General features: G+C 34.6%; 1 protein-coding gene across 2 annotated transcripts in view; it reads left to right on the forward strand.

The window, feature by feature from the left end:
* The first annotated feature begins 1,320 nt into the window (after positions 1 to 1,320).
* The window catches only part of enpp1 (ectonucleotide pyrophosphatase/phosphodiesterase 1), a 100,638-nt gene continuing 83,530 nt past the window's right edge, over positions 1,321 to 18,428 (forward strand). The window contains exon 1 of one of the 2 annotated variants that reach the window (XM_062035030.1): positions 1,321 to 1,522. In XM_062035030.1, the coding sequence (XP_061891014.1) occupies positions 1,409 to 1,522 (114 nt within the window). In that variant the 5' untranslated portion in view covers positions 1,321 to 1,408. Of the gene's footprint in view, positions 1,523 to 9,608; positions 9,764 to 18,428 lie in introns of those variants that run through there. The other variant, XM_062035031.1, reaches the window with a different exon arrangement.

Here is an 18,428-nt window from a genome sequence, read left to right on the forward strand (position 1 = left end):
TACTGGATTTTTCAATTTAAAAGTTTATTTTAGAGATAATTATTATAATTATTACATTAAATAATTATATTCAACCTGAAAGAAAATGCTTGCACTTATTTTTATTTTAAATACACTGAAATTCAACATCATAATTTGATTGGTTAGTTTTAACTTTTGGTTCTAATTTAGCTCCATAAAAAAATCTGCTGACATTTAAAATGGAACATACTATAATATCCAAATCACAATCCGACTCATTTAAAAATGTTGGTATTTATGTAAAATCATTTTAAAAAAAAGGTTACATTTCAACCAGATCCATACTTTCCCCCTGGCTCCCAGTGGACATGATGTTTTAAAACAAATAAAAACATGACATCTCTTTTTTTTAAATGACAATGCGTTAATTTAACGTCAAAACTTTTTTTTTTTTGGTTTTTTTAACTTAAAAAACATACTTTCCAGTCTGAATCTGAAAAAGTAAGATTTTTATGTAAAACGATCTTTAAAAAAAATACAATGATTTGAATCTGAAAGAAACGGAAGCTCAAATATCAAAATACTGTATATGAAAGTAAACAACAAAATACTGTAAAAATAATTACCACCTGGAAAAGAATATGTGTGTACTTATTTTTATTTTTAAAACACTGGTTTACTTATCAAAATTCCACATCAATACTGGATTTTTCAATTTAAAAGTTTATTTTAGAAATAATTATTATATAGAATAATTATATTCAACCTGAAAGAAAATGCTTGCACTTATTGATATTTTAAATACACTGAAATTCAACATCATAATTGGATTTGTTAGTTTAAATTTTTGGTTCTAAATTAGCTCCATAAAACATCTTCTGACATTTAAAATGGAACATACTATAATATCCAAATCACATCCGACTCATTTAAAAATGTTGGTATTTATGTAAAATCATAAAAAAAAGGTTACATTTCAACCAGATCCATACTTTTCCGCTGGCTCCCCAGTGGACATGATGTTTTAAAATAAATAAAAACATGACATCTCTTTTTTTTAAGTGACAATGCGGTATTCAGTCTGACCGCACGGTGGCGACAAAACTCAACCTGCCACACATCGTTCCAACGTTAAACCGCATTAAGTAAATGATTATAGTCACGTCTGAGCACAAATAAGTGACTGCATCGCTAAATTGACGTTTAAAAGTACTAAAATCGACATTTACTCGTTTTACAGTAGATCCGAATCGGTTAACGTCCTACTTGGCGTGTTTCCCCCGCGACTTGGACAAACTTTGCAGACGTCAAAGAAACGAGGCGGCGCTACACTGTAAGGTCACATCCCTTTGCACACACTCTTACTTTTTAAACACAACACACACACACACACGCAGACACGCACACACACTTGGTGTCTGTGGCGTGGGACACCCAGGCGGCCAGCATGGAAGCTAAGCAGGCGGAGGAGCAGTCGGCGTCCGTGCTCGGGTCTTTAGAGCCGGAGAGTCAGAGGGACATGACTCAAAAGAAGAGCAAGCGGTGTAAAATCATCTCTGGGGTAGGTTCACGCATTCCCCAATCAACTTTCATTCAATAATATATTCTTTTTTTCCATTGTAAGTAACTGTAATTCAAGTCTGCGTGCGATGTGAGTGTCATTAATTCACACTTCCTCCCCACTATCTCTAAACTGTCTTCTCGATCCAAATGTCGATGCCGAATAGTGTCGATATCGGGGTGATGCTAGCATACATATGACTTGTTGTTTTGTTCCCGTGTTGATAGTGTTGTAGTGCAAACACAGGGAAGAAGTTATTAGACTTGTTTTTGTTTGTTTGTTTTTTAGCTGAAACAGTTACAAATATTAAAAGGGATGGTTTTATCATTTTGTTGATATCGTTACATTGTTCTGTATCAATGGGGCGATATGTGTGGAGGGTGGGGGGCGTGAGAGGCAATAGCGCAGGGGTGTCAAACTCATTTCAGATCGGGGGCCACATGGAGAAAAATCTACTCCTAATTAACCAAAATGATTCCCGAGCGCGGCCACCGCTGCTGCTCACTGCTCCCCTCACCTTCCAGGGGGTGGAACAAGGGGATGAGTCTAATGCAGAGAGTAATTTCACCACACCTAGTGTGTGTGACTATCAGTGGTACTTTAACGGCAGTTAAAAATAGAAACAACTTGAGATTGTTTTCTTTGTTTAATAATAGAACAAGCACATTCTGAAAATGTACAAATTATAATGTTGTTGGGTTATTTTTACAATTACCTGTTGCGGTTAACAGTATATATACTTTATTTGTCGTTATTTATATTTTCTGAATAAATTATGTGATAATGTTCATCAGTCAACTCAGTGGTGTTAATTTTTAATCTATCAAGATAAAAAAATTATATCCAAATCAAATTACAGGATGTTATTTATTAGGGTGTGGGAAAAAATCGATTCGAATTGGAATTACAATTCTCACGTTGTGCGATTCAGAATCGATTCTCATTTTTTAAAAATCAATATTTTTTTTTAAATTTATGTAGTTATTCTTTATTTTATTTTATTTTATTTATTTCATTATTTTTATTAATCAATCCAACAAAACAATACACAGCAATACCATAACAATGCAATCCACTTCCAAAACCAAACCCGACCCAGCAACACTCAGAACTGCAATAAACAGAGCAGTTGAGAGGAGACACAAACACGACACAGAACAAACCAAAAGTAGTGAAACAAAAATGAACATTATCAACAACAGTATCAATATTAGTTACAATTTCAACATAGCATAGTGGTGGGTCCTGAGAGGCAATAGCGTATATACGTATTTACACATGCAGAAATAATGGATAAATAATCAGTCGCTATATCCTATTTTAGTGCATCTCAAATAGTAAGGGGTGCGTGAGAGCCAAAAGCCTAATATGGTATATATTTACACATGCAGATAGATGAATAGATAAACATTCACTTTATCTTATATCAGTGCTTCTCAAATAGTGGGCCGGATCCCCATGGGGGGCGCCGTGGTGTGTGTGTGTGTGGGGGGGGGGGGGGGGGGGGGGTGGGGGGGGGGTGTCATGAGAGGCAATAGCCTAATAGCATATATCTTGACACATGCTGATAAATGAATACATAAACTTGATACAAAATAATTGAGAACCACTGTTCTATATTGTCGTTTTTGATATTAGTGCTATGAATCGTTATTGATTAATTATTATTTCAGCTTTTTGTCATTAGATACAGAATTTTTTTTTCCTCTATTTTCTTGCATTTTTACTATTGTTGTATTCCCCATGTAAGAACACAATACAAATAATAATAATATGATTCACTGCATAACCTAATGTGTTAAAAATTCTGCCTGTGCGAAAATATTAATATTCAGTTTCACATTTTTTTATTGTTGTTTTTTTATTTATTTTTTATTAAGTCATACGTTAGTATTATTTTATTTTTTTATTAGCTAACTAAACTTTTTTTGTGTGAGTTTCTAATGTTTTAAATCAGGGGTGTCTAAAGTATTTAATTTTTTTTAAATGCTAAAAACACACACATATATATATATATATATATATATATATATATATATATATATATATATATATATATATATATATATATATATATATATATATATATATATATATGTATGTATGAATGCATCTATATATACAGTTGTGGTCAAAAGTTTACATACACTTGTAAAGAACATAATGTCATGGCTGTCTTGAGTTTCCAATAATTTATACAACTCTTATTTTTTTATGATAGAGTGATTGGAGCACATACTTGTTTGTCAAAAAAAACATTCATGAAGTTTGGTTCTTTTATGAATTTATTATGGGTCTACTGAAAATGTGACCAAATCTGCTGGGTCAAAAGTATACATAATTTTGGTGATGTAGAAAAGTTACAATCAAATCAAATTAGCTTCATGGCATGGCCTCTTAACTCCATGTGAGTGATTATGATTGACGACACCTGTTGACTTCTCTGAGCCCATTTAAATAGGGCTCATGTGATGCAGTCATTAGACTCGGTTACAAACGTGACAATGGGAAAGTCAAAGGAACTCAGCACAGATCTGAAAAAACGAATCATTGACTTGAACAAGTCAGGAAAGTCACTTGGAGCCATTTCAAAGCAGCTTAAGGTCCAAAGAGCAACTGTGCAGACAATTGTTCATAAGTATAAAGTGCATGGCACAGTTTTGTCAGTGCCACGATCAGGAAGAAAATGCAAGCTATCACCTGCTGCTGAGAGAAAATTGGTCAGGATGATCAAGACTAGAGTCAACTGAGAACCACCAAAAAGCAGGTCTGCAATGAATTGGAAGCTGCTGGAGAACAGGTGTCAGTTACCACAGTAAAGCAAGTTTTGCATCGCCATGGACTGAGAGGCTACCATGCAAGAAGAAGCCCTTGTTCCAGAAGCGACACCTTAAGGCTCGTCTAAAGTTTGCTGCTGATCACATGGACAAAGATAAGACCTTCTGGAGGAAAGTTCTGTGGTCAGATGAAACAAAAATTTAGCTGTTTGGCCACAATACCCAGCAATATGTTTGGAGGAGAAAAGATGAGGTCTTTAATCCCAGGAACACCATGACTTCCGTTAAGCATGGTGGTGGTAGTATTATGCTCTGGGCCTGATTTGCTGCCAAAGGAACTGGTGCTTTACAGAGAGTAAATGGGACAATGAAAATGGAGGATAACCTCCAAATTCTTCAGGACAACCTAAAATCATCAGCCCGGAGTTTGGGTCTTGGGCGCAGTTGGGTGTTACAACAGGACAATGACCCCAAACACATGTCAAAAGTGGTAAAGGAATGGCTAAATCAGGCTAGAATTAAGGTTTTAGAATGGGCTTCCCAAAGTTCTGACTTAAACATGTGGACAATGCTGAAGAAACAAGTCCATATCAGAAAACCAACAAATTTTGCTGAACTGCACCAATTTTGTCAATAGGAGTGGTCAAACATTCAACCAGAAGCTTGTGGATGGCTACCAAAAGTGCCTTATTGCAATTAAACTTGCCAAGACACATGTAACCAAATATTAACATAGCTGTATGTATACTTTTGACCCAGCAGATCTGATCACATTTTCAGTAGACCCATAATAAATTCATAAAAGAACCAAACTTCATGAATGTTTTTTGTGACCAACAAGTATGTGCTCCAATCACTCCATCACAAAAAAATAAGAGTTGTAGAAAGAATTGGGAACTCAAGATAGCCATGACATTATGTTCTTTACAAGTGTATGTAAACTTTTGACCATGACTGTATGTGTGTGTATATATATATATATATATATATATATATATATATATATATATATATATATATATATATATATATATATATATATATATATATATATATATATATATATATTTCAAGACACAACTTTGTGTTATAGTTGACTAAGTATATTATTATTGATTATTAGTTTTCAAATTTTAGCTTCTTCTCATTACATTTAGTTTTTTTTCCTCTTTTTTTCTTAAATTTTTACTGTTGTTTTTTTTTCCAGATGGATATGTTATTTGAAAATACACAACTTTTAAAAGTTTAGCAGACACGTTAGCTATATTTGCACAAACCGTCGGTTCAGTATCGCCGATACCAGCCTGAATTTTACTTGGTATCGGATAGAAAAATCTGTGGTATCGCACCCGTCAAGGCGTATTTTGAAGCCAAACAACCCACCTTGCCTTTTTGGCTAAACATTCTCGGTTAATGTAAAGAAAATATATTTGGTTATTAATTTGCGTTAATTCAGGATTAATGCGATATTTTTATGTGATTAATCACATGAGTTAACTCATTAAATGTAATTGAATTCACTTTTCTGTGAAGTACAAAAAATAGCTTGCTTAAATTATTTTTATTTAGATTTTATTAAGGGTAACAAATAAAAATGTGTTCAATAATCTTGAAGCATTTTTAGTAGAAAAGTATCAACACGAGTTGCCATGTTTTACTCTGTATCGCCCATCCCTACTGTCTGTGTGCGTGTGTGTGTTTGAACATGGAAAGAAAATGTTTACACCCCACTGCCAGGAGACATGGGGCCAGAAGTGTGTGCCCAGTGTGGGGGTCAGTGCAGGGTTAGTGCTTGAGGGTCTTTTGCCAGCTGCTGGTGAAATGCTGACCCTACTGTTTGCTTGGCATCTTGAAGAGTAAAGTTACAAGTGAAAGGGGATATTTTTTACCACGCTATTTATACGCCGTACAACATAGCAGGTTTTATTTTGGGTTTTTTAAGCATATTCTAAAACATTTTTGCAATAAATTAAGCATTTTAAGAAAAAAAAATGGCTAAACTAAGAAAAAATATCAATATTACAGTAGTATTGACTACTAGATGAGATTAAACCAATCAGAGCGCACGATTCAGTATTGTGGCCACTGATTGGCTCAGCCTCAGGCAGCATAAGGGTTATATTTCATGTCTAAATATGTCTCCTAATGTTGAAAACTGGATTTAAAAAGCAGTAAACAGTTTTTTTTTAATGTTATGTTCTTCAGCGATATGACTGAACTCTATCACGATTAGTGTTGTCCCGATACCAATATTTTGGTGCTGGTACCGGTACCAAAATGTATTTCGATACATTTCGGTACTTTTGTAAATAAAGGGGACCACAAAAAATTGCACTTTTTCCTTTATTTTAACAAAAACTCTTAGGGTACATTAAACATATGTTTCTTATTGCAAATGTGTCCTTAAATAAAATAGTGAACATACTAGACAACTTGTCTTTTATTAGTAAGTAAACAAACAAAGGCTCCTAATTTAGCTGCTGACGTATGCAGTAACATATTGTGTCATTTATCATTCTATTATTTTGTCAAAATTATTAAGGACAAGTGGTAGAAAATGAATTATTAATCTATTTGTTCTTTTACTGTTAATATCTGCTTACTTTCTTTTTTAACATGTTCTATCTACACTTCTGTTAAAATGTAATAATCACTTCTTCTGTTGTTTGATACTTTACATTAGTTTTGGATGATACCACAAATTTGGGTATCGATCCGATACCAAGTCGTTACAGGATCATACATTGGTCATATTCAAAGTCCTCATGTGTCCAGGGACGTATTTCCTGAGTTTATAAACATAATATAAATATTAAAAAACGAAAGAAGATTTTGTGATGCTAAAACATATTGGTGTAATCATAGTAGTATCGACTAGATACGCTCAAGTACTTTGTATCATTACAGTGGATGTCAGGTATAGATCCACCAATGACGTTTGTTTACATTCAGTAGTGTTGTGTGTCCGGTACTTTTTAGAGGTGGTATAGTACCGAATATGATTCATTAGTATCTCGGTACTATACTAATACCGGTATACCGTACAATCCTAATCACGCTAATAATAGCGTGCTAATGTTAGCTTGCTAACATAGGAGAAGTTAACATACTTGCAAGATGTTGTGAAATGTCAAAATAGTGATTCACAGTTATAAACTTGCTAAATTAAAAGCTATGACTTAAGCAGAAAGCGTGTATGATCAAAAACAAAATTGCATGATTAAGTGTGTTCATGATTAATGTGATATTTTTGTGTTTAATCAGGTGAGTTAAGTCATTAATTTTGACAGCCTTAGTTTAAACATATCAATTAGCGAAAATGCGTTAGCATGCTAATGTTAGCTTGCTAACATAGCAGAAGTTATCATACTTGCAAGATGTCAAGTGTGAAAATAGTGATTGATAGATAAACATGTATAATTGAGTTAAATTGTTAGCATAAGACATTAGCAGAGTGCATGTATGGTCAAAAATAAAATGCATGTTTAATCTAGGTGTGTTCATGATTAATACGATATTTTTTGTGATTAATCACGTGAGTTAATTTCTTCATTTTGACGGCCCTAGTTTAAACATATGAATTGGCGAAATTGCTTGCGTAAAACGTTAGCATGCTAATGTTGTGAAAGTTATTCACAGGTTAAAACATGTGCCGTATTTTTCGGACTATAAATCGCAGTTTTTTTCATAGTTTGGCCGGGGGTGCGACTTATACTCAGGAGCGACTTATGTGTGAAATTATTAACACATTACCGTAAAATATCAAATACAATTATTTAGCTCATTCACGTAAGAGACTAGACGTGTAAGATTTCATGGGATTTAGCGATTAGGAGTGACAGATTGTTTGGTAAATGTATAGCATGTTCTATATGTTATAGTTATTTGAATGACTCTTACCATAATATGTTACGTTAACATACCAGTTGGTTATTTATGCGTCATATAACGTACACTTATTCAGCCTGTTGTTCACTATTCTTTATTTATTTTAAATTGCCTTTCAAATGTCTATTCTTGGTGTTGGGTTTTATCAAATTAATGTCCCCAAAAAATGTGTCTTATACTCCAGTGCGACATATATATGTTATTTTCCTTCTTTATTATGCATTTTCGGCAGGTGCAATTTATACTCCTGTGCGACTTATGCTCTGAAAAATACGGTATAAACAAGCTAAATTGCTGGCATAAGACTTTAGCAGAGAGATTGTACAACCAAAAATAAATTGCATGATTAATCTAAGTGTGTTCATGATTAATACGATCATTTTGTTGTAATTAATCACATGAGTTAACTCGTTAATTTTGACAGCCCTAAAAACATTTTTAAAAAAGGGGAACTAATACAGTAAGGAAGGGAATCATATGGCCCCATTCCTGGTTGGATCTTATGTGAGCAGAAGAGGGGAGGCCATTAATCCTTTTGCAATGCAGTCTGCTGAAAATGATGGAAAGTGCCACTCTACATAGCAACTGACCCTGTGGTCAAAGTTGGAACTGCCACAAAACACATTTTAAGATATCCAACACTCTACTGCTAAAGTGAATAGTTCACCCAGCCAAATCGTCACGTTTCATATGTCAGGTAAACCGTGACAAATGGGGCCATATGATTCCCCTTCCTACTGTGCATGTGAGTAATCCAAAAAGCTGCCAAGAATAGTACTGAATTATGCAATTTGCACATTAAAACTGCAACTACTACAATTTGTATCCAGTTTTCTGTCATTTGGACAGTTGAGTTCAAAGGTCACAGTGAGGCCACAGGATCAGTTTGTCAAACAAATACTGTTAGCACATGCAAGTTAGGGGATAACCTAAAATAAACACGTTTTAAGGCTAACGAGTGTAAAAAGAGCAGCATATATTGTTTACTCTTGGTGGAAACAAGTCTAGCCACACATACTCGTGGCTGGGCTAAATATGGAACACATCTTTATTGTTTATGTTAGGCTTTTTTGGCTATGGATCTGCTGCGGGCACCTTTTTTTTTTTTTTTTTTACACGCAAAATGGCCTCAGACCTTCTCAGGAGAGGCTCTGATTAAAGACATGTGTGGCAAAGTCGGGTGTTTCCTGAAAAACAAGCGGGCCCGTTCATCTGTTTGTAATTGCAACACTGCTGCTTGTTCAACTGGGCCGTCGCAGAAAAGCTTGCCTTTTAAGGCTCGTTACAAAAGCAGTCTAACATGTTTCCAAGGTGCAGCGAGGAATAAAAGTGTTTGATACAATATTGGCATTTATAAACAAGAGGGATACGGTATTACCACTTATTTCCTGTTTTGTGCTTTTATTTTCTTGGCTTCGGCCTCCACTTCCTGTGCTTGCAGGGCTAGAGGAGCACACCTGCTGTCTATCATCCATTTGTGTGTTGGTTTGTTAGTTTACCTTTGACAAACGTTTCCGCAGCATTCTGCCTTTTTCCCTCATCTTTGTAGCCAGTGTTTACACTCCTGACCTCCATGGTAAGTAGTGCTTTATGTCAACTACTGTTACTTTAGGACATTTGACTCAAGTAGAAGCAAAATGCTCAGCTCATTCAGGGCATTTAGCACTCTCTCTACATGCTAGGTGCTAGCTGGTTTTAATTAACTGAATTCATTAATTCAAACCAAATCCTTGCACTTTATAACAGTATGGAGCTATATTACGGCCAGACGTTTTGTACTTGAAAGAATAGACTTTGAAACTGCAAAATTCAGTTTTAATGTTGAATTTTGAAATATACATCTGGATATTCAAAATGAAAATAAGTGCAGTGCACATAATTATATACTTACTATACACTTTGGTAATTCTTTTAATACATTGTTTATTTTCCTTCATCACTTTCATATATTTTGATCTTTGAGCATCTGGGTTTTTTCAGATTGAAATAAATTTTTTCACAGTAAAATGTTTTGTTCAGTTTAAGCTTTTTTATTTAATTAAAAAATTTTAACGTTATTTTGGGGCTTAAACTGAGAGGGGGGCGTGGAAAAAAACAAACATCAAAATATATGAACGTCATAAAGAATTAATTCCAAAAATAATTACAAGACTGAATCATAATTGTATTCAACCTGAAAAAGTTGAATGACTGTGTTCTTTATTCCACTGATATATGTTTTTCCCCAAATTGAACATAAAAACTTGATTTTACAGAATAAAGCTACCGTATTTTTCGGACTATAAGTCGCTCCGGAGTATAAGTCGCACCGGCCGAAAATGCATAATAAAGAAGGAAAAAAACATGAGTCGCACTGGAGTATAAGTCGCATTTTTTGGGGAAATCTATTTGATAAAACCCAACACCAAGAATAGACATTTGAAAGGCAATTTAAAAAAAATAAAGAATAGTGAACAGGCTGAATAAGTGTACGTTATATGTCGCATAAATAACCAACTGAGAACGTGCCTGGTATGTTAACGTAACATATTATGGTAAGAGTCATTCAAATAACTATAACATATAGAACATGCTATACGTTTACCAAACAATCTGTCACTCCTAATCGCTAAATCCGAAGAAATCTTATACGTCTAGTCTCTTACGTGAATGAGCTAAATAATATTATTTGATATTTTACGGTAATGTGTTAATAATTTCACACATAAGTCGCATCCCCGGCCAAACTATGACAAAAAAGTGTGACTTATAGTCCGAAAAATACGGTAAGTCATATATATTGTACATTAGCATGATCTTGTTAGCATGTTACCATTTTAAGTATATTTTATAGGTACAGTATAAAACTAGAAGTCACAGATATTGTAACTTGGCATTATCTTGCTAGCATGCTGACTGTTACCATGTTAGCATTTTTTAAGTACATTTTGTAGGTACAGTATAAACTAAGTCATAGATTGTGTGCGTTAGCATTATCTTAACATTTTAAGTATATTTTATAGGTACAGTATTAAACTAGAAGCATTATTTTGCAAGCATGCTGACTGTTACCATGTTAGCATTTTAGGTACATTTTGTAGGGACAGTATAAAGTTAAGTCATAGATATTGTACATTAGCATTATTTTGTTAGCATGTTAACATTTTAAGTACACTATAGGTACAGTATGAAACTAGAAGTCACATATGTTGTTTATTGGCTCTATCTTGCTAGCATGCTGACTGTTACAATGTTAGCATTTTAAGTACATTTTATAGATACAGTGTAAAGCTAAGTCATATTGTACATTAGCATTATCTTGTTAGCATGTTAACATTTTAAGTATAATTTATAGGTACAGTATAAAACTAGAAGTCACAGATATTGTAACATGGCATTATCTTGCTAGCATTTTAGGTACATTTTGTAGGTCCAGTATACAACTAGAAGTCATAAATATCGTACATTAGCATTATCTTGTTAGCATGCTAACAACTTAAGTACATTTTATAGGTACAGTATAAAAGTATAAGTCGCAGATATTGTAACTTGGCATTATCTTGCTAGCATGCTGACTGTTACCAAGTTAGCATTTTTTAAGTACATTTTGTAGGTACAGTATAAACTAAGTCATAGATTGTGTACGTTAGCATTATCTTAACATTTTAAGTATATTTTATAGGTACAGTATTAAACTAGAAGCATTATTTTGCAAGCATGCTGACTGTTACCATGTTAGCATTTTAGGTACATTTTGTAGGGACAGTATAAAGTTAAGTCATAGATATTGTACATTAGCATTATTTTGTTAGCATGTTAACATTTTAAGTAAACTATACGTACAGTATGAAACTAGAAGTCACATGTTTTTTATTGGCTCTATCTTGCTAGAATGCTGACTGTTACCATGTTAGCATTTTAAGTACATTTTGTAGGTACAGTATAAAGCTAAATCATAGGTAGTGTACATTAGCATTATCTTAACATTTTAAGTATATTTTATAGAGACAGTATTAAACTAGAAGCATTATTTTGCAAGCATGCTGACTGTTACCATGTTAGCATTTTAGGTACATTTTGTAGGGACAGTATAAAGTGAAGTCATAGATATTGTACATTAGCATTATTTTGTTAGCATGTTAACATTTTAAGTACACTATAGGTACAGTATGAAACTAGAAGTCACATATGTTGTTTATTGGCTCTATCTTGCTAGCATGCTGACTGTTTCCATGTTAGCATTTTAAGTACATTTTGTAGGTACAGTATAAAGCTAAGTCATATTGTACATTAGCATTATCTTGTTAGCATGTTAACATTTTAAGTATATTTTATAAGTACAGTGTAAAACTAGAAGTCACTGATATTGTAACTTGGCATTATCTTGCTAGCATGCTGACTGTTAGCATTTTAAGTACATTTTGTAGGTACAGTATACAACTAGAAATCATAAATATCATACATTAGCATTATCTTGTTAGCATGCTAACAATTTAAGTACACTTTATAGGTACAGTATAAAACTATAAGTCACAGATATTGTAACTTGGCATTATCATGCTAGCATGCTAATTTGCCATGTTAGCATTTTAAGTACATTTTGTAGGGACAGTATAAACTAAGTCATAGATATTGTACATTAGTGTTATCTTGTCAGCATGCTAACAATTTAAGTACCCTTTATAGGTACAGTATAAAACTATAAGTCACAGATATCGCTAAGCCGGTACCAATAGGGACTGTTTACCGACCCCCTAATCAGAGTGATTTCTATGGGGCTCTGGAGGAGTGCTTGGCTGGGGCAGACAATGTGGAGAAAAGTATAACTGGGGATCTGAACACAGATATTCAACGCAGAGATGCGCCTGTCTTCAGATCCTACAGCAAGTTTTGTAATCTACACGGTCTTTCCCAGCTAATACCACTACCTACAAGGGTGTGTGATTCCACCCAATCAACCATAGATCTCATTCTCACTTCAGACCGGCCTAAAATAAAAAATAGTGGGGTCATGATCTGTGGTGTTAGCGACCACTATCTAACCTTCTGCACCCGCAAAATAGCTAAACCCAAAGCCAATGGCCACATAACAGCCCAATCCAGATCCCTTAAAAAATACTCCCGTGATAATTTCAATTTAAAATTAGATGAGTGGGACTGGTACCCTGTGCTCGCGAGCAACCTGGTCGATGTTGCTTGGGATCGCTTCAAAACAGCGTTCCTAAAGATACTAAATGACATGGCTCCCGTGAAAACAGTCAGGATCAAAGCTCGTCTGAACCATGGATGAATCCGGACCTATTAGCTGCCATAAAAGACAGAGACAGAAAATACTCCGAATACCAAAAGTGTAAAACAGAAGTAGATAAACAACCCAATAATACCAACCTCAAATCACTCCTTTCAACTCTCAAAAAGCAATGCAATAAATTAAGAAATAAGTCAACCAACCTGACTAAATCCTTTAAAAAAAAAATACATTAACGACAAAATAGAGGTAAACACAAATAAGCCACGTGAGCTCTGGAAAATTCTCAACAACCAGCTTCCTGGTTGCAGCCAGAAACTTAAAACCAGACTCACCAACATCAGCATCAAGGAGGGTGACTCCCTCATTACAGACAACATTTTAATAACTGAGACCCTTTATGGTCCCCGCCGGGACCCCTAAAGGTAAAATGAATACAAAAAATCCATATATTTTGTTATGGTTTGAAAATGAAAAATATCAAAATGGCCCCCACATGCTTTAATTTTTTCGTTTGCGGCCCTCAGTGGAAAAAGTTTGGACACCCCTGACTTACAGCACACAGACGCCAGCATTGTTGAATCTGAAGGCCTTGGACAGATTTGGTAAAACATGGCAACATAAGCTAGCTGAATTCTGATTGGATAAAAACTCTATAAACTAAAAACAACAGCGCTGAAAGGAGCATAATATGACATGAAGAGAATATGAATACTTTTGGATATTTAGGGAAAGTAAATAAAAAATTACTTTTATCTTTAATTATGATCATGATTTCTGGTTATGTTAGGCCAGCAGAGAAGGCCTTGCTGGCCCTGACGGCACACCACTGTACAGATGATATAAATGTCATTTTTCATAGTTTGTAAGTAAACATTGAAGAGCTATGACATGTCATGTTTTACAGTGTAGTGTGAGTGCAGTCATGTGACCCCCTCCCCTGCATGTTGCCTCAGTCTCTGCATCCCGAGATCTAGCCCTTAAACCTAAAATAATGCAAAATACTTGTTGCTACATGACAATAAATTATTTTTTTTCCCCGTACACTTTCTCATGCACTCCAGATTGTTGATATTTGGATAAGCTAAGAGTGCTTTTGACCTTCTCTGTATTTCTTACTGTTTCTTTAACACGGAACTTAAATTGGCTAATCATTTCAAACATGACAGCACAGTAATACTTCCCATAATGCTTTAACACGATAAATGCCAAGAGGTCCTAAAAATGTTGTGGAGTGCGTGTTGGCCACACAGGCTGTTTGCTCTCCCAGACCACAAAGATGGCTCCCCCGCTTTATGTCCGCCTGTAAAGCTGCAGTGAAAGGAATCCTCACACCAAGACAGACACTGTGACCACAACATTTTTTCACACCTGTCTAGGAATTTTAACTTGCTCATGAGTGACAAAAAAAACATCCAACTCTGCTGTTCAAGATGGCCAATATTCCCTATTGTGCAGTTTTTCCTAAACATGAATTGAGAGTGCATTTTATTGCTGTTTACTTATATAAACAATGGTCAAAAATAAGGTGATCAATGTACAAAATTAGTCCCGCCGTGAGCACACCAAAACTACAAACAAGTGATTTGGTCACGGTCGGATGTAACCCCGCCAAAATAAAACTTCACTCTCAGCTCCACAACCAGCCGCTCACTCTCTCCCAAACGTCCCTGATGCATTCAGGGACACCCAAACTGTCGTACATCCTACCACCAAACATAACGCTGTGTCAATTTAATACCAATGGAAAAATGTTTAATGCGATCTGAAAAGTTAAAGTACCAAGTACACTAGGTGTGGTGAAATTTGTCCTCTGCATTTGACCCATCCCCTTGATCACGCCCTGGGAGGTGAGGGGAGCAGTGGGGAGCAGTGGGGAGCAGCGGTGCCGCGCCTGGGAATCGTTTTTGGTGATTTAACCCCCAATTCTAACCATTGATGCTGAGTACCAAGCAGGGAGGTAATGGGTCCCATTTTTTGTAGTCTTTGGTATGACTCGGCCGGGGTTTGAACTCACAACCTACCGATCTCAGGGCGGACACTCTAACCACTGGGCCACTGAGTAGTATCGGGGTATTATTATTATTATTATTATTATTTTTGCATTAGTGTTTAATTTAGTCTCAAAATAATATCCTTCTAGTGTTGTCCCGATACCAATATTTTGGCACTGGTACCAAAATGTAATTCAGTACTTTTTGGTTTTTTTCTAAATAAAGGTGACCACAAAAAATGGCACTATTGTCTTTATTTTAACAAAAAATCTTACGGTACATTAAACATATGTTTCTTATTGCAATGGAAGAACAATTTTGTCCTTAAATAAAATAGTGAACATACTACACAACTTGTCTTTTAGTAGTAAGTAAACAAACAAAGGCTCCTAATTAGTCTGCTGACATATGCAATAACATATTGTGTCATTTATCTACCTATTATTTTGTCAAAATTATTAAGGACAAGTGGTAGAAAATGGATTATTAATCTACTTGTTCATTTACTGTTAATATCGGCTTACTTTCTCTCTTAACATGTTCTATCTACACTTCTGTTAAAATGTAATAATCACTTATTCTTCTGTTGTTTGTATGCTTTACATTAGTTTTGGATGATACCACAAACTTAGGTATCAATCCAATACCAAGTACTAACAGGATCAGACATTGGTCATATTCAAAGTCCTCATGTGTCCAGGGACATATTTCCTGAGTTTATAAACATAATATGAATGTTAAAAAAACAAAAGAAGATTTTGTGATGCTAAAAAATATCGATGTAATCATAGTAGTATCGACTAGATACGTGCCTGTACTTGGTATCATTGTAGTGGATGTCAGGTGTAGATCCACCAATGGCATTTGTTTACATTTTGATGCGGGTGAGCTACGGTGTGTAGTGAAGCATGTTTAGCTATTCCTCGTCCTGCAGGGACTATAAACATACTTTATTTGTTGCCATGGAGACAAGGATTAGTGATTTAGAAGTAACTAAAACACTGCAGACCGGGGATGGACTTTAGCCGCTAGCGAGCTAGCCATGTCTTAAAGCACCTCTTCCTGAGGGCGTTTCAGTGTTATAACTTCACCATTAGCTTTAGTTTTTAAGACAAAATGCGTCCGTTCTCCCTTTTCTGTCTACACACTGTGTCTGCTTGGAAGTACTCCGTGATTGTGCGCTGCCCAACATGCTCCTCTGCTCGTAAACCAGCAATGTCATGACGTGACGACGATGGGGGGGCGGTGGACCGATACTTTTCAGAGGCGGTATAGTACCGTATATGATTCATTAGTATTGCGGTACTATACTAATACGGGTATACCGTACAGCCCTATATCCTTCTATCGGCCACCAAAATGTATTGGCCCAGATCTACTTCCTGCTCCCTCTGCGGTGGTTTTTGCTTCAGACTTCCTTTTCAACTGAAAACTTGTATTTTCATACTTCAGTCTTTTCGTCTCTCACACACACTTTAGTTCAGTTGTATGTTTGTGAGAGTATTTCCCCTGTGTGTGTGTTTGTATGTGAGCGCGCGCAAGGTTTTTACGAGTGTGAAATGGAAAACCTCTCTTACACTGTGGCTAGGCTATACATTTAGTGAGGGTTAGCATTAGTTAACGTTGCTACATCACTATCATTAGCAAAGCAACTCAGTTTCCCCTAAACTGCCAAGATACCGTTATTGGCGTGGTCACCATGACATCAAGTCATTTGCATCATTTGCAATGATTTTCTTAAAAGGCTCAAAAAATTTATACATGCATTGAAAACAAATCTGTTAACATATATTTTTGTCATTTTGCTGTATTTGCAATTGTTGCAGCCTTTTGTACAATGTACATTTAATAGCTTCATATATATATATATATATATATATTTATATATATATATATATATATATATATATATATATATATATTTTAAATCTCAGATAGATAGATAGATAGATAGACATATATCGGAGATCTATCTATCTATCCATCTATCTATCTATCTATCTATCTATCTATCTGAGATAAATATATATATATATGTATATATATTTATCTCCTATATATATATATATATATATATATATATATATATATATATATTTATTTATCTCCGATATATATTTATTTATCTCCGATATATATCTATCTATCTATCTATCTGAGATAAATATATATATATATATATATATATATATATATATATATATATATATATACAGTATATATATTTATCTCTCAGAAGGCTAATTGATGATTAGAAAACCCTTGTGCAATCATGTTCACACATCTGAAAACAGTTTAGCTCGTTACAGAAGCTACAAAACTGACCTTCCTTTGAGCAGATTGAGTTTCTGGAGCATCACATTTGTGGGGTCAATTAAACGCTCAAAATGGCCAGAAAAAGAGAACTTTCATCTGAAACTCAACAGTCTATTCTTGTTCTTAGAAATGAAGGCTATTCCACAAAATTGTTTGGGTAACCCCAAACTTTTGAACGGTAGTGTATATATATATATACATATATATATATATACTGTATGTATATATATATATATATATATATATATATATATATATATATATATATATATATATATATATATATATATATATATATATATATATATATATATAAATTACGTCCACATCACAGACATGCTGATAATGCTCCAGACAGTCACAATGGCATGCGTTTTTTTCAGTAGTGCGGTTTTCGGTACATCGCTTGTCAATAGTGCTCAAATAATAGGCTATATATATATATATCAGTTCATACTGTAACAACCAGCTAATGTTTATGTTGGTTTGGATTTAATGTCAGTTTTTCCTAACGGTGATTGGCGTAGAATGAGGAAGTGTTGTGTGTCCGGGGATGCGCGGACTCAGAAACTAAAGTGTTTGCCGAGAGGTAAAACCTGTTGGAATTTGTTATCATAAGATTGGTAATAAAAGTTAAAAATAGCGTTCGACTTTGTGATTTGTTCTGGGAGCTACAATAAATTATAGTACTTGAATTTGTTTTC

Source organism: Entelurus aequoreus, linkage group LG23 (genome assembly GCF_033978785.1).
Source record: "Entelurus aequoreus isolate RoL-2023_Sb linkage group LG23, RoL_Eaeq_v1.1, whole genome shotgun sequence".
Lineage (NCBI taxonomy): Eukaryota > Metazoa > Chordata > Actinopteri > Syngnathiformes > Syngnathidae > Entelurus > Entelurus aequoreus.